This window comes from Mus caroli, chromosome 7 (genome assembly GCF_900094665.2).
Source record: "Mus caroli chromosome 7, CAROLI_EIJ_v1.1, whole genome shotgun sequence".
NCBI lineage: Eukaryota > Metazoa > Chordata > Mammalia > Rodentia > Muridae > Mus > Mus caroli.
The window spans coordinates 100,031,257-100,057,802 of record NC_034576.1 but is presented as its reverse complement, the minus strand read 5'-3'; the positions used below and the strand labels follow the sequence as shown (position 1 = coordinate 100,057,802).

The 26,546-nt window shown below is 43.6% G+C and overlaps 1 protein-coding gene across 1 annotated transcript; it reads right to left on the bottom strand.

Annotated features, from left to right (window-relative positions):
• On the bottom strand, nt 1-21,681 carry Alg8 (ALG8 alpha-1,3-glucosyltransferase). The gene is made up of 13 exons (XM_021167031.2): nt 21,569-21,681; nt 19,512-19,590; nt 14,773-14,966; nt 12,907-13,016; nt 12,522-12,589; nt 9,800-9,926; nt 9,461-9,564; nt 8,613-8,733; nt 5,477-5,616; nt 3,687-3,826; nt 1,697-1,794; nt 1,200-1,272; nt 1-633 (listed from the first exon to the last, which is right to left on the bottom strand). The coding sequence occupies exons 1-13, from the start codon at nt 21,661-21,663 to the stop codon at nt 402-404; spliced, it is 1,581 nt and encodes a 526-aa protein (XP_021022690.1). The 5' UTR covers nt 21,664-21,681; the 3' UTR covers nt 1-401.
• Nucleotides 21,682-26,546: the final 4,865 nt, after the last annotated feature.

Below are 26,546 nucleotides of genomic sequence, written 5' to 3'. Positions count from 1 at the left end.
ATGCATTAAATATAAAATGACATTTTATTTATATTTCCTTAGGTACAGAATCTAATTATGCATTACATCCTAACAATAGTCAGTACCAGCCACTGAAAATTATGCCACTTTTCACCCGCCCACCCTGGTTCACCTTCAGTGGACACAGCAGTCTTAACAATTGCAGACTATTTTTACAGAGGAAGGTGAGAGTTTTCTCAAATGTGTTTTGTTGCTTATATAGGGCAAGTGGCTCCTCACCATGGAAACAATCAGGTTGCTAGGCAGGGCAAGGCCAAGTGTGGAAGAATGGTCCTTCACCGACCTACTAAATAAATAGATCCTGCCACTGGCAACTTTCTTCAAGTTCTGATTAATACCCATGAAGTAACTGCTTGGCCTTCACCCAGACACTTCTTTATTCAATGTTTCTTTGTCTTGCTGACAAGGGAGCCAGTCAACACTGAAGCATACAGCCTGGTCCAGGCGTATGTGATGCCCACTGCACAGTACACCGAGGTCAGCAGCAAAGGGATGAAGGGGTACTTCAGCTTCCAGGAGGTAAACGGGAGTAGGAATTCACAGCAGACTTCCAGAGGCCCCAGGCCAAGGAGGTACACAGTTTCCATCCAATTAAAAAGAGGCTTTTCTTTTCTGAAGAAGAGAAGTCTGATTTTAGATGAGTTACACCCTAGTTAGCAAACATTCCCAGCTAGTACTTCCCACCTGCACTCCCACAACGTGACGGCCATTGCTGACATCAAAACACTGCGTTTAGAAGAGCCATTAGTGCCTTGCTCGCCATTACCTCAACAATTTAACCTGCCACATTGACCCATGCTGCCCAGATAAAATTAGTCTTGTACTCAGGACAGATGGGGCGGCACTGTGATCATACTGTAAGAGCATACATAGAATCAGGGATTCTAAAAACATGCTTTATTCTGGTAAAATACAAGTCCTATAAAATTCAGTACTTTACTAACTTTTGAATTATTCAATTCAGTGGCCTTATGTACAGTGCTCATGTGTACGTATTACTAACCACTTTCCAAACATGACCTCCCACAGCGTCCTCCTGCATACACACAAAACTTCACCATCTGAACCATTACTACAGTTCTAACCTAAAAATACATTTGAAATCCTCTTTGACCATTTAAGAGCAAACAGCTCACAAAAGGGAATAAATATAACCTTAAATGTACTTCTAAAATTACCTGAATAGTGTCTTCAGTGAGGAAATACTATAAACCGTGAACAGTAACATGAGTAAGATTTTAATGGGAAGTTCTGTTAAAAGACAGAAAGTACAGATGACAAAATAGCACACAGACATTGTTAATATTTCTCTTCCTTCCTTTTCTCTCTCTCTCTCCCTCTCTCTTCTTTTTGACAGGGTCTCTCTACATAACCCCAGCTGACCCAGAACTCACTAGGTTGAGCAGGCTGGCTTTGAACCCAGAGATCCACCTGCTTCTAACTCCTTAGTTCGAGGATTAAAGGTGTGTGCCATCATGCCTGGCTAACCATTTTTGAGGCATCTAAATATACTCAAAACTAGGGACAAACTGGAGGTATTATTTAAGAGAAAGAACAAAAGGTTCTTCTTCAAGAAGACTCGCAAATCTTTAAGTTAAAGTGCAGTGGTTTTCAGGCCTGATGGAAAGGACACGGTGAGGAAATGCACCTTGCTAAAGAGAAGCCGCTTGCTTACCTGGTGCAGTGAAGAGCAGGGGGAAGAGGGAATAGTGTCCTGTTGTCGCCAGAATCAGAAAAACTCTCGCATCTCCTGCTTTTTCCACAGACAACAGGCTAAAAATAAAAATTCTTACAATAATTCCTTAACACAGCTAAAATGTGATTGCAAAGAGCTCAAATAAACATGTCTATCATTAGGCCTGGCTAAAATAAACACTGATAACCCCTTTATAAAACGAATGCTGATAACTGATAATTTTCTTGTGAAATAAATACTGGTTTTGTTATAGGTCCAACTCAAATGAGAACTAGCTATGTCTGTTTTAAAGAAAGATCTGATTACTTCATGTGTACGTCTGTCCACATGTATGTCTGCGTTCCGTGTGCATGCATGTGTCTGTCTGTCCACATGTATGCCTGCGTTCCGTGTGCATGCATGTGTCTGTCTGTCCACATGTATGCCTGCGNGTTCCGTGTGCATGCATGTGTCTGTCTGTCCACATGTATGCCTGCGTTCCGTGTGCATGCATGTGTCTGTCTGTCCACATGTATGCCTGCGTTCCATGTGCATGCATGTGTCTGTCTGTCCACATGTATGCCTGCGTTCCATGTGCATGCATGATGCCCATGGAGGTCAGAACCTGAGTTACATCTGCCAAGTGGGTGATGGAACTGAGCTAGGTCCTCTGGAAGAGCAGACAGCGAGTGTGCTTATATACTTAGCCATTTCTCCAGGCCCTGGGTGTTGTTTTTAAAGTAATCAATAAAATGTTCCAAAGAGAAAAGGGGAATAAGACTGATATCCCACTCTCCCTTGGGAGGCGGGGAGGGAGAGACAGAGAGAGAGGCAGAGGGGTAGGGGTAGGCTGTGGGGAGGGAAACACCTTGCTTGCTATCGTCCTCAAATAAATGAATGTAGCACTGGGAGCTGCTTAGTGGAGACAGACGGGGACTATACTCAAGAATTCACTTCCAAACATAAAGCTAATCTTTTAGACAATTCCTGGACCTGCAGTAAGAGCTTAAATTAGAGTTCGCTCTCTTTGCAATCTGGAAATCCTATGGCTCCAAAGAAAACATTAAATGTTTTCTCATGACTTGAAAAGACCCCCAAAACCAGAAAAGGGCAGCATATGGTCTGCTTAAGTCCTGTCATCTGTTAGCTCTGTGACTTAGCATTTTTCTTTTTTCTTTTTTTAAGATTTATTTATCTGTTATATATATATAAGTACACTGTCACTCTCTTCAGACACCCTAGGAGAGGGCCCTGGATCCCATTACAGATGGTTGTGAGCCACCATGTGGTTGCTGGGAGTTGAACTCAGTACCTCAGGAAGAACAGCCAGTGCTCTTAACCACTGAGCCATCTCTCCAGTCCTGTGACTTCGATTTTAAGGCAGCGACTTGGTGTAAAGCTTAGGATGGCCTTGAAGTCATGATCCTTTTGTCTCAGCCGCCTCAGTACAGGCGATGCAGGCCTGGGGCTCCACCATAGGCTTAACTGTGTAACTTGGTAAATCACAAGCACTCTGGGCCCGGTTTCTGCAGATTCTAAGATGGGATTACACCAATTTATCCTAATTACCCCAAAGCATACAAACCAATATGACATGAAAGAAACAATCAAACAGTTCTGGAAAGTCTAAAGTGGACATACATGGAGCCATTTTGTCATACTTGATCCTTACTTGGACTAACAACATGGAACAGGGACCCGGAACTTTTATTTTCACTGATGTGTTGATGCCAAGGATGCCAGCCTTCCCCAGGGCATGCTCCCACATAATATCCAGACCTGCTACAGGGCTTACTCACCAAAAATATGGTAACAACACGTGGATTTTTTGCCCATCTCAGAATCCTGACAGGTCTAAATATCAAGCCAGTTTGCCCGCTGCCCTCATTGCCATGCCTTCGTGTCTCCCACACCACTGGCCATGTCTAGAACAGGCAGCCACTAGACAGCAAGACACTGAAACACGTCAACCCTCGAGCTGCTTGCTTACCTCATTGGGAGAATCGCAAGGAGTATGGCTTTCTCATGGACGTGCCACCCAAACATAAAGGAACTCAAGGCACAAAGAACCAGGCATCGGAGAAAGCCTCTGGGCCCTTGGGGTTTAAACCAAAGACAGAAAACAGAGGGCTAGAAACAACAGGCAAAGACAAAACTTCAGTGTCATTTAAGGTCAGTTTTGCAGAAGCAAGGCACAGGCAAACACAGGCTGTGTGGATTTTCTACTGCACTGGAATAATCTATCACTCTGTGTACAGTCCCCCAAAGCTAGCTTTAGAAAAGAAAATGCAAACCCATAGGAATATGTATTTACTTCATTAAAATGAACCTTATCCAAATTAATAAATGATGCTAAGTTCTGGGATATAAAATTTATCTGTATAATTAGCTAATACTCATTCAATTTACTAGGTCAATCTACAAAAATCCATAGGTGTTTTGGGGATAGCACATTAGATTTTTACCAGTTTTGTGAGTGCAGTATAATTTACAATACAGCCTTTGACTCTATATATACAGTTTACAAAGCTGAGGATGTATGGTGTGTTTTTTTGTTGTTGTTTTAAACATTTTGCTTCTTTCTCTCTGGTATTAGCTGAATGTTAAGCACAGTTGTGTGGGGGAAGGGCTTACACACACAAAGTGATCAGAGGAGGAAGTTGGGTATTGTGCGTTCTATCACTGAGTTATTCCTTTGAGAAGGAGTCTCTCACTGAACCTAGAGTCAGGCTGGTGTTCAGCAAGGCCCATCCTCCTGATCTCCACACTGCTGGGTTAAAGGCAAGCAGTCACGTGCATCTGTGCCCCACAATTTATCACGGTTGCTGAGGATCTGAGCTCAGATCCTCATGTCTGCACATCGTAGTCTCACTCACTGAACCACAGCCCCCGATTCAAGGCTGAGGCTTTAGGACTTCTGAAACCTCAGTTAAAACCTCTGAATAAGTAGACCAGCATAACCTCAGTGCCTGCAGACCAGTGCTGCCATGTAGCTAGGTGGGGCCAGGTGTCTTGCTAAGAGATTTTGATCACTTAGAAACCAAAATTTAAGCAAATATTTAATCATCCTTTGGGCTGAGTTGTTTATGTTGAATCCTACTGAAACTATCACAAAACGGAAGTCACCATGCACTGACAGGTGTGAAAGAGGCTTGACTCACAGTAGCTTTCACTCTTTTTTTCTTTTTCTTTTTCTTTTTTTTTTTTTTTTTTTTGAGACAAAAAAAAAAGTCTTACTATGTAGCCAGACTGGCCCCCAAAGAGCAATGTTCCTGCCTTCACCTCCTCTGAGCTTGGACTGCCGGCTCACGCCATCATGCCTGGCTTCATAACAGACTTCCATCTGATGAGCTAAGAGCTGCTGCTTCTCTTAATTCATTATTACCAAGACAAAAACCATCATGTTTTCTAGACACATTTTGATCATTTAGCCAAGGATGAGGAACACAAACCAAGCCTGGATGTTCTGCCACACGGATTTCCTTCTCCACAGCACGCTCCGTGCTTCCCACTAAGGCTGTTCTTACTCCTCATGCCAGGATGGACAGATGGCTTAAACAGCCACTGGCAAGCCTTTCTCACAGAGGCTTTTCTGGTAATCCTCCCTCACTGTGTTCAAAGGTTCTCTGAGAATTGCTAGGAAATGCTCCAGCCTGCAGGATTTCAGCTATGGAATTTATCCTGCAGTTGGAAAAGCTTGGAAGCTGAAATTCAGTCAGCACCAGGACAGGAAAAGCAGAGGAAGACTCAGCAAATGAGCACCACACGCCAAGTTCTTACCAATATGGCGATCAGTGTGCAGATGAGGGTTGCCAAAGGGGAAACTGAGGGAAGGACTGTGTGCTGGAACTGCTGAACCAAACCACTTGTCATCGAGGCCCTGGGGATCTGGCTAGGGTCAAGAAGCTTCAATTGCAAACCTAGAGAGTAAACAGACATTTTACTTTAATCAATAGGATTCCATAGCTCATGAGTCAGGTCCTTGAGCAATAGTCTTAAAAAGCTACAAAGTCTGCCAGCTGTTCACAGCTGGGTCTCATGGGCTTAAGTCCATGCTGTGTCGCCTCCAGCAGACACTTCTTTCTGGTTTTAGATGACAATCTAGTTATAGACCAGAACTGGAATTGGCTATTTGTGCTGTGTATAGGAACCTTGTGGGCAGGCAGCATGTGAGCAAGCCATCTTCTCTAGCACTTAAACAACACAAGCTATTTAAAGTACAGACCATGTCACACTACATCTTTGAACCTTTCATTTCCTGTAGCCTTCAGTTCATAATCCCACAGACAGCACAGTCTTCATTGATCTGTCACCTCTGGATCTCTCCAGCCTCATCTGTGCCAATGAGCCTTAGTCTCAGTGGACTGTGAGTCCCTCCAAAGCTGTGTCTCTGCTCATGAAACTCCCTTTGAATGACACATCCACTCTGCCAAACTAATTGAGTTATACACACAGAACCAAATGGAGAGGCAGAGCTGTGTTGTGAGGTCGCTGGTGCAGTTTATATGCTTGCTTTTTCTGCTATGCTATGTCCCTGAAATAGAGAACTGATGAGGTCATTGGGTTTTGTTTTGTTGTTTTTTGATTTTTTTTCTAGATAGGGTTTCTCTGTATAGCCCTGGCTGTCCTGGAACTCACTCCGTAGACCAGGCTGGCCTAGAACTCAGAAATCCTCCTGCCTCTGCCTCCCAAGTACTGGGATTAAAGGCATGTACCACCACCACCTGGCATGATGAGGTCATTCTATCCCCAAACACAGAAGTTCAATCAGTACTTGTCAGATGAACCCAGTCTGGAACAATGATGCAAGCCCCACCCAAAATGAACTCCAGAGTAAAACCAGGACAGTCAGACAGCCTGAGCACCTACACAGGCCTGTCTGTTGCCACGGAGTGCCAGCAATGTGGAGAAGATGGAGCCTTCTACTTACTCCTTTCCCCTTCAATTTTAGGTTCTTTTTATCCTCTTTTTGTTTTGAGACCCATCTCATATAGCTCAGGCTAGCTTTGAACTCCTGATCCTCTTGCCTTCACTCCTCAAGTGTTGGAATTACAGGTATTTACCCTCATACCCTGTTCTTGCCCCTCTTTTTGAGACAGGATGTCATGTAATCAACCCAGCCAACAATGACTCTGAACTTCTCATCTTCCTGCCTCTCCCTTCTGAGAGCTGGGGCTGCAGGTGTACCTACCACAGTGGTTTATACAATGCTGGCCGAGGAACTAGGATTTGCACTCCACCAGCTCAGTTGCTCCCTAGCCCCTGTTCTATCTTAAACCTCTTGGCCACTCCCCTGAGTTTCTGAACCTCCTCTAACTTTCCATGTAAGGGATCTTTGGGGAGGAGGTACCTTACAAGGTACGGTACAGCAGTTTCCCAACTCAGGCAGGGTAATCAGACCTTGTATTGCACACTAGACTGAGTGGCAACTGCTTTTTAAAATACAAATGTTGGAGTTTCTTTGTAAGAATGCCATTACACTGATGCTGGACTGATGTGTGAGGGATGAAACTATAATTTCTAAAAATAAGCAAGTAAACAAAGTATCAATTTCCTGTAAGTACATAACAGAAACTGTAAAAACGACACTGTAGTTAGCACCTAGTCCCATGTTCCCAGGGCTTGGTGTCCTTACTTTAGGTCCAAGTGCACAGAGGGAGTAACCTGCTCAAGGCCACGTGACCAACTGCTACCACATCTTTATCTGGGTCTGTGAGGCTCCAAAGTCTACTACTGATAAAATCTTATGTGTGTGCCTGGTTTCAAGCAGGTCAGAAGGGGGCATCAAATCTCTAGGAACTGGAGTTACAGGTGGTTGTGAGCTGCCATGTGGGAGCAGAGAGCCAAACCCAGTTCCTCTGTAAGAGCAGTAAGGACTCTTAACCGTTGAGCCAGTTCCCTGCAATTGTTCCAGACACTGCAATTACGTTCATACTGGGAAGGGAGTGCCCACATGTGGGGGTCAGATGCAGTTTGAGGGAGTCTTATCCTTCCACTACATGCATTCTGGAACCAAACTCAGGTTGTCAGTCTTAGCAGCAGACACCTTTACCTGCTGAGCTGTCTTCCTGGCTCAACCTGACATTCATATTTATTCTTGCTTTCATTCCCAACAACATGCTTTGCAGGAAAGCAAAGTCCAAGAATCCCCAAAGTACTGTGATGAAAGCAATGCTAGGCAATCAAATGACTTGGCAATGGGACCCAGCCAACAATTTATGTAGGGATAAAGATCAGGAGTCAACAAAGAAGCCCAAAGCTAAACCTGCTTTTGCACAGAACTGAAACTATTAGGGTTTGTTTGTTAGTTAGTTTTTTGTTTGTTTTTTTGAGACAGGGTCATTTTTCTTATTGGTCCAATGCCCAGAGTCACAATTCATACATTGTTTCCCCCTTCTTCAAATATTTAAGTTTAAAAGTAGGGTCAATTCTGATGAATAACATTTTACTTAAGGCAAAAACTATGTTTAAGACGTGTCTGGATGCGGCTGGGCTAGAGAGGTGGCTTGGAGGTTTAGTTCATCCAGAGAACCTGAGTTTGGCTCACAACCACCTGAAACTCCAGGTCTAGGGGGATCCAGCACCTCTACCCTTGCGGGTACCGAGACTCAAGTCCATACCCCTCCTTAATTAGAAATAGTTTTAAAAATGTGTCTAGGATTGAATTTACTCACCCAAGGAAAGCATCTATAACCCCAATGTCACAAGGAACGTTTTTAAGGGATGCAGCCCATTCCTGCACAAGACTTGGTCTCAAGCACTCCAGCTCTGCTCACCCTGAGCTGACGTGCAGGGCTGGAGACCAAATGATCCAGAACACACATCCACGCACAAAACACGGGCAGGTGTTTCCACTTCCTGGTGGGACTAGTCCTTTCAGTATTCATAGTCTAATTGAAAAAGCTGGGTACCATACCAATTACAGACAGTACTTTGTCCAAAGCATTGTACAAAGCCCAGAAGTTTGGAGCCCAGTAGGCATGGCAAAGGCCCCTCTTGAAAGGAAAGAGTCGGGAAAAGACTTGCGGCAGCTGGTTCTGTTGAAAAGGAGAAACGAAACTAATTAAATAGTCATCATTTTTTTCTCAAATTGTAACACAGAACAGTAAAAGTGCCTGCAGCGTTGTGCATAGAAAGTCTGGCAACGAGGGACCCCGTCTTTGTTTCTGTAAGTAACAAATGATCCCAAGCAACTCACAGGCCTCTTTTTTGCCTAACCTTGGCCAGAGAGAAGACACATAAATCAGTGAACACTCACTCACTCACTCACTCATGCTATTAGGAAGTACAACAGAATTTACACAGTGAGAGAGGGCACAGGATGTGGTTCATCTACACCTGCTAAAGTGTTGGGGGGCAGAGAAGACCACATAAGATGTGGTGTTCCCCTACTGTAATAAGAAGTAAAAATAACTTTGGGATGTGGACTAAGAGAGAGAAAAAACTATTTGGACATTTGTCCCAGGCACTTTACAGTGTTTGCTGTCTACAAAGGACTGATCTGGGAAGCTAGGGATGTTCGTAAGTTGGTGCATTTAAGAGGAATGCACAGAGAGCGTCAGTTCTCTCATGCAAGCACAGTTCCATGCTACTTGAACATGCACAGTGATGTGTGCAGAACACTCCACGGTATCTTGGTAGGAAAGGAGGCGTTTCACAGTTGCTTCCCATACTCCCTGCTTTATTGCTCCTTTTAAACAACAAAAGCATGACTGACATTAATTTTTAAGAAGTAAAAAGCAGAAATAAAATAAAATGTCTTACCAAGGCTAGGAAAGGGCCCAACGAAAGAGCAGAAACTAGGAACACGATCAGCCCCAGGGAAGTGACTCGGACAATGCTGAAACTGCTCCATCGGACACTGCCATCTACACAACAGGGAAGCCAGCATTACCAGGAGCATGAACAAGTACCCTCCAACAATACCTGGGGCCCAAAGCTACCATCCTCCTGCTGCAGTCTCCCTAGCACTAGGACTAGCGGCGTCTGCCACTGTGCCTGGGTGCACTCTGATCGTTGTGGATGATGGAGGGTTTTTAGATCAGGACCTGAGAGACGCCCGCTGTGCTTCCTAGCACTGTAAGCCTCACTGCTAAGACTTGCCTGGTTTACTTGCAGTGAAGCAGTAGGACCGCAGCAGATAGACACCATAGGCTGGTGCCACATAGAGGTAGATATGCTTGAGATGGAGAAGGACAGCAAAGAGCAACGCCCCTTCAATGTGCCTGTTCTAGGAGAGAGAAAGGGGAACGCATCACTTTAAATTCACGGCAGGTGAAATGCAATGTGTTATCCCAAAGTGGATCCTAGAACAGAAGGAAGACATTAGTAGAAAAGCTGGCCGGGCGTGGTGGCCCATGCCTTTAATCCCAGCACTCGGGAGGCAGAGGTAGGCGGATTTCTGAGTTCGAGGCCAGCCTGGTCTACACTGTGAGTTCCAGGACAGCCAAGGCTACACAGAGAAACCCTGCCTCGAAAAACCAAAAAAAAGGGCCGGGCGTGGTGGCGCACGCCTTTAATCCCAGCACTTGGGAGGCAGAGGCAGGCGGATTTCTGAGTTCGAGGCCAGCCTGGTCTACAAAGTGAGTTCNGAGTTCCAGGACAGCCACGACTACACAGAGAAACCCTGTCTCGAAAAACCAAAAAAAAAAAAAAAAAAAAAACCCGAAAATCTGATGAAATTCAAATACCCCAATGCTAGTTTTTTTAGCCTTGGTGAATAGTTGTTTAAGAAGGTAGCACTGGGGAGAAACAGGCGAGAACTCACAACTATTCAAGTAACATTTCTGTGCAGCTAAAATTATTATCAAAAAGAAAAAAACAAGATAAAACACACCTACTTTAAAAGTAGAAACCTTAAAACAACATAAAACAACAAAAAACCCCGGTGTTTTGCTATGTTATTCAGGTTGGTCTCAAATTCCTGAGTTGAAATAATTTTTCTGTCAGAGTTTCCTGAGTGCTAAGACTACCATGTTTTGTTTTACCACATCCAGCTAAAATTTTAACTATTAAAACTTTTTAAAACATTGCTATTAGTGGTTTGCTTGAATGTTTGTGCAAATGTGTGCAAAGACTGCAGAAGCCAGAGGAGGTGCATCCGATCCTCTGGAACTGAAGTCACAGACGGTTGTGAGTTGCCATGTAGGTGCTGGGAATTGAAACAGGTCCTCGGAGAGAGCAACCAGCGCTGTTAACTGCTGAGACCTCTCTCCAGCCCAGGAACCACACTTTAAGCCCTATAACTAAGCCTTAGGGGATCCTCTGTAAAAACAGAATGCAACGTGGCACCAGGAGCTTCTGTAAGGAATTCAGTCTGCCTACTGAAGCAAAGCACCGGTGGGAACTGGTGCTCGGCACAGCCTGAGCTGAGGTGCAGGGCTGAAACCAAGCAATCCAAACACAGACCACAGGCAGGGTTCCCACTCCCTCGTGGGACTAAGTCCATTCAGTGTTCACAGTCTAAGTGAAAAGGCCGCATGTCATACCAAACCAGACACAGCTCTGTCCATATCGTTTTATTGGAAAAGAATCCTGTGTATCACTGTTGTATATTTTCTCTATTTCTGAGAGATTTAAATTTTTTATAATAACGTATAGGAAATTCCAAGTAGGGGCTGGAGAGATGGGTCAGTAGCTAAGAGCGTTTTCTGCTGTCGTAAAGGACCAGGCTTCAGCACCCACATGATGGCTCACCATTGCCTGTAACTCTAGTTCCAGGGGATCTGATGGCCTCTGATGTCTGTGGGCACCTGTACACACCTGGTGCACATAAACGCATAGGAACAACACAGATACACAAAATAATAAATAAATCATTACTTCATCAGATCCATACTGGCATCCAGCCTGGTGCTAAGATATAGGTTATGTCATCAGTAACCACAAACTGTATCTGAAGGAGCTGAGACAATATAGTTAACCTGGCCAGAGAGGCGTAGAATCAGAGGGTGAGTGAGACTCTATAATACTGTATTGTGTGCACGCTTGTGCTGGAGATTGGCTCCAGGCCTTGGTGCATTCTAGGCCAGCACTCCATACTCAGCCTATTCAAAAATAATATAAAAATTTTAAAAACAAAACAAAACTCCAGTGGTTAGAGCACTTGAGTAGTGTGTGTGAAACCCTGAGTTCTATCTACAGGATGGCCTTAAGCTCTTGCCCAGACTGGCCCTGAAGTCTTAGGTCCAAAGGACCTACCTACCTCAGTCTTCTAAGCAGCTTGGACTGCAGGGCATACCGCCATGTCAGGCTAAGGGGACTAAATATGGTTCTTAATCTACAGAAGTAAAGGTATAGCAAAACCCCAGACAGACCCTAATAAAAGCAGTCTGAATTCCACCTACTTCATAGAGACTGGAAAAGAACCAAATATGGCCATGGTCAGCCTTAGATAGAAACACGGATCTTTCCATTTCAAGTTCTGTACTCCTATCACACTATGCTAACTAACCCACAAGCTCCTCAGAGAAAAGCCACCACCACTTACACAGCAAACGCTACTGGAGACTCCACCTGGCACAGCCAGTGTAGCCAAACAGAACTGCCTATCAACTAATCCACACCTACCACATTGTAATAAGATTTAGGATATAGTTTATATCCTGTTATATATTTTATATTTAATATAATAAAATATTTTATATATAGGATATAATTTTCTAATCTTAAAGAGAAAATATCATCCAGAGAGCAGGTAGAGTTTGTGGAAGTACCAATAAAAATGTCTGTGGTGAAATTCTGAACAGTGGGTCAAATAAATTATCTATCATCACTACAATACTATGTTTATAGAGGGAACCTAGTTAGGTTTCTCGGTGCTTACCTGAAATAGACGTGCAATGGACAACAGCAGTAATCCAGACAGAAAGCCATTGTACTGGAAATGAATATCTGGGGAATGTCAAGGAAGATGACCCTCGATTCATAATAAAGTGAGCTATGAATGAGTATAGACCTTATGGATGCTTTCTTAAGGAGTAAACTAAAAATAATAGTTTAGCTGGTTCTCAAAATTCTATACTCAGGGACAAAGTATTTTAATAACTAGAATCCAATAAACTTGGAGAGAGCACAGTTTGGCGAGTAAAGTAACCCAGACCAAGGTCCCTTTCAAAAGCAGCTTACATTTAATAATTATTACTACACAAAGAATTAACCTGTTAGTACACACCAGGATAAGAGAATAGCATATAGAATACCAAGGATACGGTCTACAATTAACAACCCAAAGTTCCACAGCAGGAGCACGGACAGAATAAACTTCGGTTTCTCTGTGAGGTCTTTGCCTGTTCTTTTTCCATCAATGCATTTACAGCACCTACAAGGATACACCAGGAGAGAAACAAGTAACTTTATGCTTCATCACAACACCACAATACTTCTGCACAGAGCCATTTCTGACAAACTGTCCGTGTTGTCCACGGTTGCTCTCAGGCTAATACCACATCTTTTTCCTTGGGTATGCAGATCAGAAACAAGTGTTCGTTTAATAAAACTAAATAAATCATCTATGACCTCCACGAAAGGATTTTAAAAACAAGAGGGTACACACTAGTTCAGTACTTAAGAGTGCAAAGTGTGAGCCAAGGGTATAGCTCAGTTGGCAGAGTGGTGGCCTAGCTCACAGCGGCTCCTGCACCAACTGAGCACAGTACTCCATGCCTACAGTCTAGCTCTGACAGACAGGGGTAGGGGACTGGAAGTTCAAAGTTATCATCAATTACGTGGCAAGTTTCAAGCCAACCGGAGCTACACTAAGACCTTGTCTTAAAAAAATGAAGGAAGAAAAGGGGAGGAGTTTAAAATGCAACGTCTAACTCTGGCAGATTGGTACATGCTAAGTGTGAGCAAAGATTCTGGCTAGGCTCAATGTGTATGCATGATCCATCCATACACACGCAGAGTTAAACATGCAGAGTCCAGACCAGTCTTGGGCTACACAGTGAGACCCTGCTTCAAAAGTAAACAGCACTGCAAAGCTGTAGTTCCTCACTACCTGGACGCTGATGACTAGTAGGAGGCAGAGGCAGATGGATCGCTGGGGACTGTCATCCATTTTATTCTTTGAGATAAGTTTTTTTTTTTTTTTTTTTTTTTTTGGTTTTTCGAGACAGGGTTTCTCTGTGTAGCCCTGGCTGTCCTGGAACTCACTTTGTAGACCAGGCTGNTTTGGTTTTTCGAGACAGGGTTTCTCTGTGTAGCCCTGGCTGTCCTGGAACTCACTTTGTAGACCAGGCTGGCCTCGAACTCAGAAATCCACCTGCCTTTGCCTCCCGAGTGCTGGGATTAAAGGCGTGTGCCACCACGCCCGGCTTTGAGATAGGGTTTCTCCCTGGCCTGAAACTTGCCAACTGGAAGGCTGGTCACAAGCACCAAGGATCTATGTGTATCCTCTTCTGTAATGGGATCACAAGTGTATGCCATCATGCCTGTCTATTTCACAAGGTTCTTTGCTCATTTGTATATCTGTGGACCATGTGCACAGCTGGTTCCTGCAGGTCAGAAGAGGGCACTGGAGCCCTTGGGTCTGAAGTCATAGACAATTGTGAGCTGCCAAGAGGGTGCTGGAATAAAACCTGTGTTCTCTGTAAGAACAGCAAATGTTCTGAACTGTTGAGCCATCTCTTCAGCACAGGGTAAGATAATCTGGGTTTACTGGAATGAAATTCCTTAAGAGCAGACTTTGGTGGCGCACAATGCATATATGTACATAAATATATACAGATCATGTTCCACAAAATAAGGCACAACACAAAAGCCTCTGGGAGTGGACAAAAGGAAAGGAAGGCATGTGGAGTTTTCTGTGTGAGAGAATTGGTCCTGGGATTCTATTTGGATTAGTGCCTTCATAACACTCACAGTGTCTTCTCATACCACAACCTCAAAACCCATCCCCATTTCTCCACAAAACCTCTCGAGAATGATCCAGTCATTACTTCCAGGCATTTAAAGCTCATTGGGTTTTTGCTGCTTCAGGATTTGCTGCTGTATAGATCAGGTGTAACACATTTTCTAAATACCTTCCACACAAACAAATGTCCATAGAGCATACATAAATAACATTTGCCACTTACTCATGGACAGCATACACAAAGAGTGCATCTGTCAAGATGACAGAAAACCTCTGGAAAAGCAATGTCCTTGAGCTGTAATAGTTCAGGTTATGAATATTGAGCATCTCTTGATCAAAGTATTTAGCAATATGTGATAAGGCGTACTCAAACCATGCAAAAAAGGGGGGGTAATCCAAGGTCCACTCTGAAGTTGCCTGTGATTAAAAAGAAAAAAAAAATCAAAATTAAAATACCCCCTAAGTAACTAAACAAGGTTTATTTAAAATAACCTTTTATTTAAAATAACCTTCCACTCTCTGATCTTTAGAAAAGCACAGCAATATGACACTGCACTTAAAATGCCCGATACACAACAAATCCTATGTTAGGAAAATGAAAACACATGGACACGATGCACACACCTATAATCCCAGCACTGAGGAGGTTGAGGCAGGAGGATGATAGGTCTTGGACCAGCCTGAGATTCCTTGACCTTGTATCACAGGCTAGCCACTAATTATAATCTTCTTTCTCTGCACTTATTACTTTTTAAAAAAGCCCATTAAATGTAAATTATTTTTTAATGTATATGAGTCTCTTTCCTGCCTGAACATAGAAACACCATGATGTGCCTGGCGTCCCTGAAGGTCTGAAGAGGGTGTTGGATTCCGCTGGGACTGGAGTTTCAGATGGCTGTGAACTACCATGCAGGGGCTGAGAATTGAACCCTGGACCTCTGTAAGAACAAGTGTTCTTAACCAGAGCCAATTCTCCAGCTCCTTGTTACTCTTTTCACTGAAAATTTCTTTCTCTTCAAGTCCAGTACAGGCTCACTGGATACTAACTGGTTCTTCACAAGGACTATGGTCCAAGGCGTCTCTGTGACTAAAAGATGTAAGGCAAGGCTCACTCTCTGCTCACTTACATTCACTTTTAAGTTCTTTCTAAAGTCCTGGGGCTGGATTTAGGCAAGCATCACAGCACTCAGCCTCATGCCCAGTCTACCCTCTGCTTATAGGAATTGATGGCAGACAACTGCTAGGTCCGTTCACACCCCTGCGGGTGTAAAACACAGAAGGGTTAGATGGCTCCACATAAGTCCAGAGACTCTGTCTCTAAGCAATCCATTCACTGACTTCTACACATATAGAACATCCCCTCTAATTCAAAGTCTCCATTGTAGGATGTAAGCAAAATGACCCACTGAACTGAGGAAAGAAAAAGTACAAATTCTATTTTTCAATCCTATTCTTTAAAAATTACTATTTTAACAGTATATTAACAGAGTAGCAGCTTTGTAACTAACAAGGACATGTTCAACAGAACATATTCAGAAATGAACAATAAAAAAGTTTAGAAAAGTACACACAATTCTAAAAACTCTACTGTCAATTCAGACTTTACATTTAAAACTTCTAGCTATAATTTAAAATATCAGGACTCAACCTCCCCCGGAGAGCTACTTATTTCTTTATTGGAAGTTAAAGACTTTCTGACTTTACTCTACTGACACATTTACGTACTTTAAAAGTAGTGAGCAGGAAACATTTAAAGACATGGGCAGCTGCTGCTAAGAGATGACCATTTTCCCAGAACAAAGTGTCCTACAGTTGCTTTTTCCAGCCCCATGCCACACTACCCAGAGCCTCTCTGTACAATCCCTATTCCACAGAAACCCCCACACTGGGCATAGAGGATCTCTGCCCCACAAGAGTTTTTATCTGCGGCCATCTTTTTACCTAGAAAACTTGTATTAGCTGGCATTCCCTGCCAGTCACTCCACTGAGTGCTGGAGATGAGACTCAAATGTGGACCAAATCCTGGTTTTGAAATACCAAAATAACCAATGTGTCCCTATGAAGATTCAAAACAATTCTTTTCACTCAATAGATATTACGTATCTTTGGTGCCTTTCCCAACTAGTTGACCCTTCCAGGTCAGTGAAAAAAGGTGAAGTCCCAACTATGGAGAACTCTATAGACAATCCACTTCTCACGTTTCTCCCAGCCTGGCATGAAGACAATGCTTGTCGACTCCACCCCATCTGGGCTTAAGTCCTGCTGAGCCCCCCTGCCACTCCACTGCAGTTTGGTTTGCTAACTTTCCTTCCTGGTTCAAAAGAACAAGGAGGCATCAGCACGCCTTCTCTGTACAGTAAGCAGACACAGGGGACTGCCTGGCACTGGGAGAGTGGTTCTCAGGCATGGGGAGTGGTGAAAGCTGTAGGAGGAACTGAAAGAACACGAGAGAACAAGAGAACGGAAAGGGAAAAGGACCACAGCAGAGCCCTGGAGCACCAGATCTTTAAGGGGCTTGGAAATAAAGTGAGCAAGGACCAGCCAGGGAAAAGGAGGGAACAGCAAAGCAGAGCACTGCTAATACGCAGTGCACAGTAGTAAGCGTTAAGCATCGCACCAGTGCTTCCCGCTCCTTCATCTCACTTAGCATTAACCTTGCACCCATCACTCAGCACGGGCACTAAGTAGAAGCTGTTAAGCCTGGACATCCTGAAACCACAGCCCTGGATACCAGCCTACACAGTACTTTTCCTAGTTGGTATCCACAGAGACACACTGTGATACCTCAAGCTCAAACAATCATTTAAAGTTCCCCGGCATGTCTATGAAGTATTTACAGTACTATTATGTAAAAATAAATTCAGCCCCTTAGGACAACTGTTTTTAGGTTTTTTTTCACTTCGCTGACTTGAGAAAACAAGGCTGGATAAGGATGCAGCTCAGTTAACAGAGCTTATCGAGCATGCCGAAAGTCCTGGGATCCCCAGATCCTCAGCTACACAATGGATTCAAGGCCAGCCTGGGCTACATGAAACCATCTTAAAAAACAAAAAGAAGAGGCTGGAGCGAGCTCAGTGGTTAGGAGCACACGCTGTCCCTGTAGACAGTCTGAGTTCAGTTCCTACCACTCAGTGGAACAGCTCACACCTGAGCACAGCTTCAGCTCCTGCAGATCCCAGGCCGTCTTCTGCTCTCTGTAGATGCTTACTCACATGCATGACTGAAAATGAAAATCTTAAAAGCAGCCCACAGCACTCAGACTACCCCCCTGTTTTAGCTGTGTCCTTGCAGGTATTGCCTATCCATGCTATGCGTGTGGAGACCAGATGTTGACGTTTTGTGTCTTCCTTAGCCTCTCTCCACCCTAGTTTTGAGACAGGATCCCTCACTAAACCTGGAGTGCACCAATTTGGTTAGACTGGCTAGCCCGAGAACTTTAGATTTGCCCGTCTCTGCCTTCCCAGAAGTGGAATTACAGACCCTCAACACTACACCTAGCCTCTCTTAGGTGGGTGCTGACCACCTAGACTCAGGTCCTCAGGACTATGTAACAAGCACTTTATCAACCGAATCATACCCTCAGCCCCGGAAAAATGTTTTCCTGAAATCAGAATAAGCTTTAAATTTCCTTTAGTGGCCAAGGCTCAGCAGTTATGAACACTTGCTACTACCACTGTAGAGAAGGTGGTTTCAGTTCCCAGGATCTACATGGTAGCTCACAATCCTCTGTAACTACAGCTCCAAGAGATACAGCACCCTCCTCTGACCACTGCAGGCATCACACATCCACCTGTTGCACAGTATACACAGAGGCAAAACACTCACACATATGAATAATATTCTAAAGAAATTCTTTTTTTTTTTTTTTTTTTTTTGGTTTTTCCAGACAGGGTTTCTCTGTGTAGCCTTGGCTGTCTTGGAACTCACTTTGTCGAAATCTGCCTGCCTCTGCCTCCCAAGTGCTGGGATTAAAAGCATGTGCCACCACATCCGGCTTAAAGAAATTCTTTTATCGGGACTGGAGAGATAGCCCTTAAGAACTTGCTACTCTACCAGAGGGCACCAGCTCAGTTCCTAGCACCCACATCAGGGGGCCAACAACTGCCTGCAACTCCAGCTCCAGGAAGGAACTGAAGCACCAGGTCTCTGCAGTCACCTGAACTCATGCACACACACTCCTCCACAGATAGCACACAGTTAAAAATGTATCTTGTTAAGAAATCTTTTACACACACACACATACACACACACACACACACACACACACGCTACAGCACACATGTGGAGGTAAGAGAAGTTTCCTTTTTTTTTTTTAAAGATTTATTTATTATTATATGTAAGTATACTGTAGCTGTCTTCAGACACCAGAAGAGGGCATCAGATCTCATTACGGATGGTTGTGAGCCACCATGTAGTTGCTGGGATTTGAACTCAGGACCTTCGGAAGAGCAGTCAGTGCTCTTAACTGCTAAGCCATCTCTCCAGCCCCAAAAAGTTTTCTTTTCTTTTCTTTTTTTTTTTTTTTTAAACTCATAGTGTGTGTGTCCATACCATGTCATGCATGTGGAAGTTAGAGGACAAACTGCAGAGTGGCTCTTTCCTTCCACCATGAGGCAGGCTGTTAGACTTGGCTACAGGGCCATCTTCCTGGCCTACAGTGGCCCACTTATATGTCAGTTAACAGAGATCCACTTAGGGCTTTGTGCACAGCAGGCAGGTGCTCTACATTGGGCCACACTCCCAATCCTGAAAATCTCATTAAACAGTGATAATCTAAGGATGACTCTATACGGCATTTCTTTTGTTGGTGTTTCATTTCTGAGATAGTGTCTGGCTATACAGTTCAGGCTGGCCTCGAACCTTGATCTCCCTCCCCACCTCAACATCTCCAGTGCTGGGATTCTAGGCCTGTGCCAGCTTGCTGGTTTATGTATAATCTTAAAAGGAAGAGGTGAAACTTACCTCATAATACCACTGAGATATTGGGAGGCTGTGAGTGATTGCAAGCCAATTTCGGTGTACTTCAAAATCCGTGGAATGGCTACACAAGGCAATCAATTAAAGGAACAAAATTAGATTTTGAAAGGGCTGAATCTCATCATATCCTATAAAACCACACGGACGGCATGCACACATGTACAAGTGCTAAAACATCCCACTTCTTAGATGTCAGAGGGTCAGTCCTCCCTCTGAAGTTGTTGGAGGATCTAGGTGTTTGTTTGTGAATGAGTCTCAGAGATATCCAAGGGCTAAAAAAAGCTTCAAACAGGTTCCCAGGCAACCGCACGAAAGGGCCTTTCTCTTTCTCACAAAAAAATTCTAACAAAATTCATAATCTAGAAAACACTTTACAAAAGAGGCGCTTTACTTTTTTTGTTTTGTTTTTTCGAGACAGGGTTTCTCTGTGTAGCCCTGGCTGTCCTGGAACTCACTCTGTAGACCAGGCTGGCCTCAAACTCAGAAATTCGCCTGCCTCTGCCTCCCAAGTGCTGGGATTAAAGGCGTGAGCTACCACGCCCGGCTGGCGCTTTACATTTTAAAAATTACATTTAAATTCTTTTGTGTGTAGGTACATTTGTGGAAGTCAGAGGACAATGTATGGGGAGCTGGTTACCTCCTTCCACTATGTATGTCCTGGGATGAAACTCAGGTTGTCAAACTGGCCAGTAGGGGCCCTTTCCCCACTGAGTATCTCATGAGAGCAAGGATTGTTTGTTTTGAGATAGAGTGTTGTATGTAGCCCTGACTGGTATTGAACCTGCTTCATAAACCAGGCTGGTCTTGCATTTATATCAGTCTTCTTGCCTCTGCTTTCAGAGTGCTGATACTACAGATATGAGCAATCATATCCAGCTTCTTTGTTTCATTGAGACCTTACTCTAACAAGGGTTGCATACTCTGCCTTGGAAACTCTTGAATTAGCATCAATAATATATAGGTGGTTTTGTGCAACCTCCACCAACCCTGGTAGACAAAATCTGGACACACAATCAAGGCTAGCCTAACATTCTTTTCTGTTTTTTACATTGATTTATTTTGTGCAGAGAGGAGAAGCAAGTTGCCGCCTATGTGTCAAGAGGGCAGCTTGAGACTTTGTTCTCTCTCTCACAATGTAGGTCCTGGGTATCAAACTCAGGCCATTAGGCTTGCCCACAAGTGCCTTTATTTACCCTGGCTTTCTTGAGTTTTTGACCTCCACATCTCAAGTGCTGGAAATTAAGCGTTTACCCAGCTTATCAGTTAAAGGCTCCTGTTTATTAAATCGATTATCATGCTACCACCTACTTTCTAAGACTGTGGGATGCTATTCATTTAACGATACCCTCTATCATACTGTACACTTTTTTTTTTTTTTACACAAATCTACATACGTTTTCCCACAACCCTGTGTGATCTGGCCACTGCATATGTTAACCATCTTCCACTACAATGACAACTTTCTGTACCTAGAATCCTGGGTCCTTTCCTAATATGGGCTTTGTGCGCTCACACTTTCCTATGCCTTAACAGTTTTTCACTTGGCTATTCTTTTTCATGTTGAGGATTTGAACTCAAACATCACCTCCTACAAGAAGAGTAAAAGCCCTGCTAGGCAGTTACCAGTTCCTTTATAAACCCTGTCACAGTATTAAAGTTTGCTGTTCTCAACTCCACGGAAGACCAGGTCCTGAGGCGTTCTTTAGATTTAGAACAGGACTTGTCTTTGAAGTAGCAGGTCTTACAGGATGAAAGACTCGTGAAGGTAGGTGTCATTATCTTGCAAATGGAGGAGGAGGGCCCTGAAGCTTATAAACCTAAAAGCGACTTGCTCAAAATTAGGCAGCGTAAGGACTCTTCCGGGCCAGGCATGGTTATATTCTGGATCTCAGGGAAAGCACCAAAACCCGCGGTAGAAGGCTTAGCAAAGCGGAGAGAACACATGGCCTTTCTTCCTCATACGCAAAACGTCCATGCAAGTCTCGCCCACCCCACCGACCGCGGGGCCTTCCCGCTCAGTCCCCGACTCTGCAAGTCCTTACTAGGTGGGGATGAGAAGGCACTTAAGGAGAGTCACCCCAAGAGCCAAAGCAGAGAACCAATGGCCACCACCGGTTGCAGAGCCGGACGCCGCCATTCCTGGAGTCCCGTCACTTCCGAGACGCTGCGCATGCGGATAAGGCCTTTAGAGGCGGTGCCTGCCAGCTTTGCGCATGCGTCAGTGCTCGGGGCCGCTGCCTGCAAAGGGCGCCAGCATTTAAACCTCCCGCCCTGTCGCCGTCGCCTCTCGAGCGGAGAGGACTTGGCTGTGCCTGCGCTTACCCCTGTGGCGGCCTTCTGTTCATTCATTCATTTAACGTTGTTGTTAATACGTCCATTCAGATAGTAGCTGGTCGCCTGCTTTGGGTCTTGATTTTTGGTTGTTGTGGGAAACCTTCTTGAGAAAACCCCACACAGATGTTTGAAGCAGTAGTAAAGGAGACAGTTGTTTTCCGTTAGTTACACAGATGGAAGTTCTTGAGAATAAGGACACCAAGGCCCTTTGGAAACGGGAGTTAAATCCAGGTAGAGAAAGGTTTGAACAAGAGACAGAGCTGAAACCGTTCTGATTCCAGGGTCGCTGAGCAGCAGTCTCTCTGTGCAGCGCTTGTCCCTTGCGAAAGGAGGCTAAAGTTAGCATTTCTCGCATTTTTGTTGTGGTGATAGTACATTCACAATGTAGCCCTGACTGACCTCGATCTCACAAAAATCTTCTTGCCTCTTCCACTGGGGTGCTGGGACCAAAGGCTAAAAGCGTGCATCACCACGCCTGGTTACTTCTCATTGAATTGCAAATAATCTAGGCAGCTTGTTAAACCTGACATCCTGATTCAGTGGGTAAATCGTGCTGCTGGTTCCCAAGGGCTTAGGCGCCTGCAGTGAAAGTGCTCTTGTCTCTTTTGTCTTGGTCAGAATAAACCCTGGTCTGTCTGTCTATCTGTCCTTCCTTCCCTCCCTCCCTCCTCCTCATTCATAAGGATAAAAAAATGTTTTACCTCAAATTACTAAAATTAAGAGAATGAATTCAAGTTGCTTGAGATGGTACCAGGAAAGAATATGTGCCCAGTCAGTAATGGATTAGAGAAATTAAATGCCTTACTGAAAGATGTACAGCAAGGTATTAATCTGAATTTATGCTTCATTCATAGCGTCATATACCACCTATAGGGCAGAAGATACCATAGAAAACATTGACGTAACAGTTTAAAAAAATGCAAAAAGCAAACAGCTCCTAACCCAAAACATCCAGGAAATCAGGACACAATGAGAAGACCAAACCTAAGGATAATGAGTATAGAAGAGAGTGAAGATTCCCAACTTAAAGGGCCAGGAGATGCCCATATGAACTCTCAATTCTTAACATCTATGCGCCAAATGCAAGGGTACCCACATTCATAAAAGAAAACTAAAGCTCAAAGCACACATCGCACCCAACACAATAATAGTGGGAGACTTCAACACCCCACTCTCAGCAATGGACAGATCCTGGAAACAGAAACTAAACAGAGAGAGACACAGTGAAACTAACACAGTTATGAGCCAGATGGATGCAATAGATATCTATAGAACATTTCATCCTAAAGCAAAGGAGTATACATTCTTCTCAGCACCTCATAGTGCCTTTTCCAAACTGACCATATAATCAGTCACAAAACAGGTCTCAACAGATACAAGAAGACTGAAATAATCCCATGCACCCTATCAGATCACGATGGAGTAAGGCTCATCTTCAATAGCAACAAAAACACCAGAAAGCCCACATACACATAGAAGCTGAACAACTACCTACTCAATGAGTACTTGTTCAAGGAAGAAATAAAGAAAGAAATTAAAGACTTTAGAATTTAATGAAAATGAAGACACATCCTACCAAAACTTATGGGACACAATGAAAGCAGTGGTAAGGGGAAAACTCATAGCTCTGAGTGTCTCCAAAAAGAAACTGGAGAGAGCATACACTAGCAGTTTGACAGCACACCTGAAAGCTCTAGAACAAAAGGAAGCAAATACATCCAAGAGAAGTAGATGGCAGGAAATAATCAAACTCAGGGCTGAAACCAACCAAGTGGAAACAAAAAGAACTATACAGAGAATCAACAAAACCAGGAGCTGGTTCTTTGAGAAGATCAACAAGATAGATAAACCCTTAGCCAGACTAACCAGAGGGCACAGAGACAGTATCCAAATTAATAAAATCAGAAATGAAAAGGGAGATATAACAACGAACTATATCTTAAAATAATTATTCTGTGTGTTGAATATTTACAGTTGAAAATATTAAAATGTTCAACAAACATCATGGAAATATTATTTCTTATTGTGCTTGAAATTAGCATTTTCTTAATATTTAACTTCAAAGAGTGTTTGCTATTTTTAAATTTTTAAAATAAACTTACTGATAAATAATTTCTCTCCTAGAAAAACTGACAATCTTTTAAAAGTAAACTTATAGTTAGACAATGTACACAGATAATATAATGCGTTTTAAATACTCTGTCACTATGTCAGGTGGTATCATATAAGGGCTTTTGAATATATATATATATATATTTTTTTTTTTTTTCTGAGACAGGGTATCTCTGTATATCCCTGGCTGTCCTGGAACTCACACTGTAGACCAGGCTGTCCTCGAACTCAGAAATCTGCCTGCCTCTGCCTCCCAAGTGCTGGAATTAAAGGCATGTGCCACCACCGCCCGGCTGAATATATTTCTTAATGATTCATTTTTAAAAATATTTTATGTTCTTTCCCTATGCTTAATTCCCAAATGATATTTTGTATGTTTTGAAACAATTTAATATTCAATATTAGATATAGGATCCTCAGTTATGGATAGTATTAAATATTCATTAATGATATTTTTAGGGTATGAAAGGATATGAATATAAAAGTTGAACAAATTTTTTATGTATAATTTGATTCTCATAATATTCAATATTCCTAATATGTTTGATATATAAAATGTATTTAAATAATAAAAAATTAAGAAAAATGATGACATTTATGATTCATGAGACTAGTCCAGTAAAAATTTCCCATTTTTAGACCTGTAGCTTAATGGCTGGTGTGGTGGAGCACATCTATAACCCCAGGACTGGGGATGTGTGCAGTGGAGCACCCTGTCGTCCCAGCAACTTGGAAGGTTTATGGTGATGCTCACTTGTCAGTCCAGCACTAGGGAGGTGTATGGTGGAGCACACCTGTAACCCCAGCCCTCAGGAGGTGAAGTAAGAAGGATTGAGATTTTAAGGTCATTGTTGACTAGTGACTTCAAAGTCAAGTGGGCTGTGTGAGGCTCTGTTTCAACAATCAAACAAAATCTATAACTTGGTCACATCTGTAAAATCTTTTTGCCATGTAATGGATCAATTATGGATATTAGGAGATTTAAGACATGGGTATCTTCTTGGCAGGTAAAATTCTACTGACATGGTATCCCACTGTGAAGCCATCACTCCACTAGAGCCCTGTGGTATCCAGAGATCTACTTCTAGCTGTTGTGTTAGTTTCTTGCACAGAGGGCAGATCTTGCTCTAGAACTCTTAAGTCTGCAACTTTCCTTCCATAGCACTCCATAGCACTGAGATGTTATACAGTATCCTTTTGGCCCACAGCTCTGGGTCATGCGCCTGAGGGTCATGGAGGGGTTTTTTTGTTTGTTTGTTTGTTTGTTTGTTTGTTTTGTTTTGTTTTTGTACTTTCTCTGAGTCTCCAACCTGACAGCCTCCCAAGTCATTAGATGAATGGAACAAACCCATTTGTAGTCTACTCTGTGCAGTCTTCAGAAACCACTAAACACTGTTCCCATGGTAGCAGTGCTAATGCACAACCTGTCCTTCACCTTAGAAGGATGCTCTGCACATTCTAGACTACTGAACGCCTAGAAACCTCTGTCGTATGGCAAACCCCCTCGTCTTCTTTGAAATCTTTCCTATTCTCAGGAATATTCAGGCGTGGTTTGAACTTACTCTTTCCTATTTGCCAGGACCACCCCCATAGCCCCTATCTTTCTAATAGACCCTTGTTGATATAGCTCCAGAGATGATAAGGGTCCTGTGCGGGGGGGGGGGGGGGGGGGGGGGGAGAGAGAGAGAGAGAGAGAGAGAGAGAGAGAGAGAGAGAGAACTATTCTCTCTAGAGTGGTCTACTGAACTACTTTTGTTGATCCTCCGTCCTGACAGGAGCTATACAACATTTGCCAGATCAGGAGCCACTGTTCAGGGGACTTTTATGGCCAGAGAACAGGTTCTCTCCACTCAGCACAGTAGATAGTAGCTACAGCTATGGTCACCGCTCAGTTAAGTTTATGGTAGTCTGCCATCGTTTCCCTGAGTTTGGTTTCTGTTGTGTCTATATTTGATAGAGATACAGACTTCCACCCTCTGAATGGCATGTGATGGTGTTCCCTCTGAAACACAGTATTGCTTCTGACTTACCTTGGCTTGCCTAGGGCCATGGAGCAGCCAGGTTTCTGCCTGATCTTTTCTACAATAAAGGCGCTAACTCCTCGGGCCAGGAAGCCCGTGTGAAGGTTTGGATTCTGCTAGATGGATCTCTGCCACTTTTCCTGAGAAGCTGAAGGACTTGCAGCAGGGTGGGTGGAGAACACAGAGAACTATGGTGAAAAGGACTTGGCTTCTCTAGTCCAAATCCATCATCTAAACGTGGGAGTGATAGTACTGGTCTCTTAGAGTGTGGGTGACCACTACATGATAGCTTCAAGCCCTAACTCCTGGCGTGGAGTGGGTATTGAAAAGCAAAGAGTGTCATTCTGTCTTTCTGCAGACATCCTGGTTCCCCTTTGGAGTGGTTTCCTTAACTCTTGAGGGGTTTCTCCTTGCCAAGGTTGCCCCTCACAGTAAAGCATAACTATTAAGAATGAAGGCTTGGCGCACGCCTTTAATCCCAGCACTCGGGAGGCAGAGGCAGGCGGATTTCTGAGTTCGAGGCCAGCCTGGTCTACAGAGTGAGTTCCAGGAC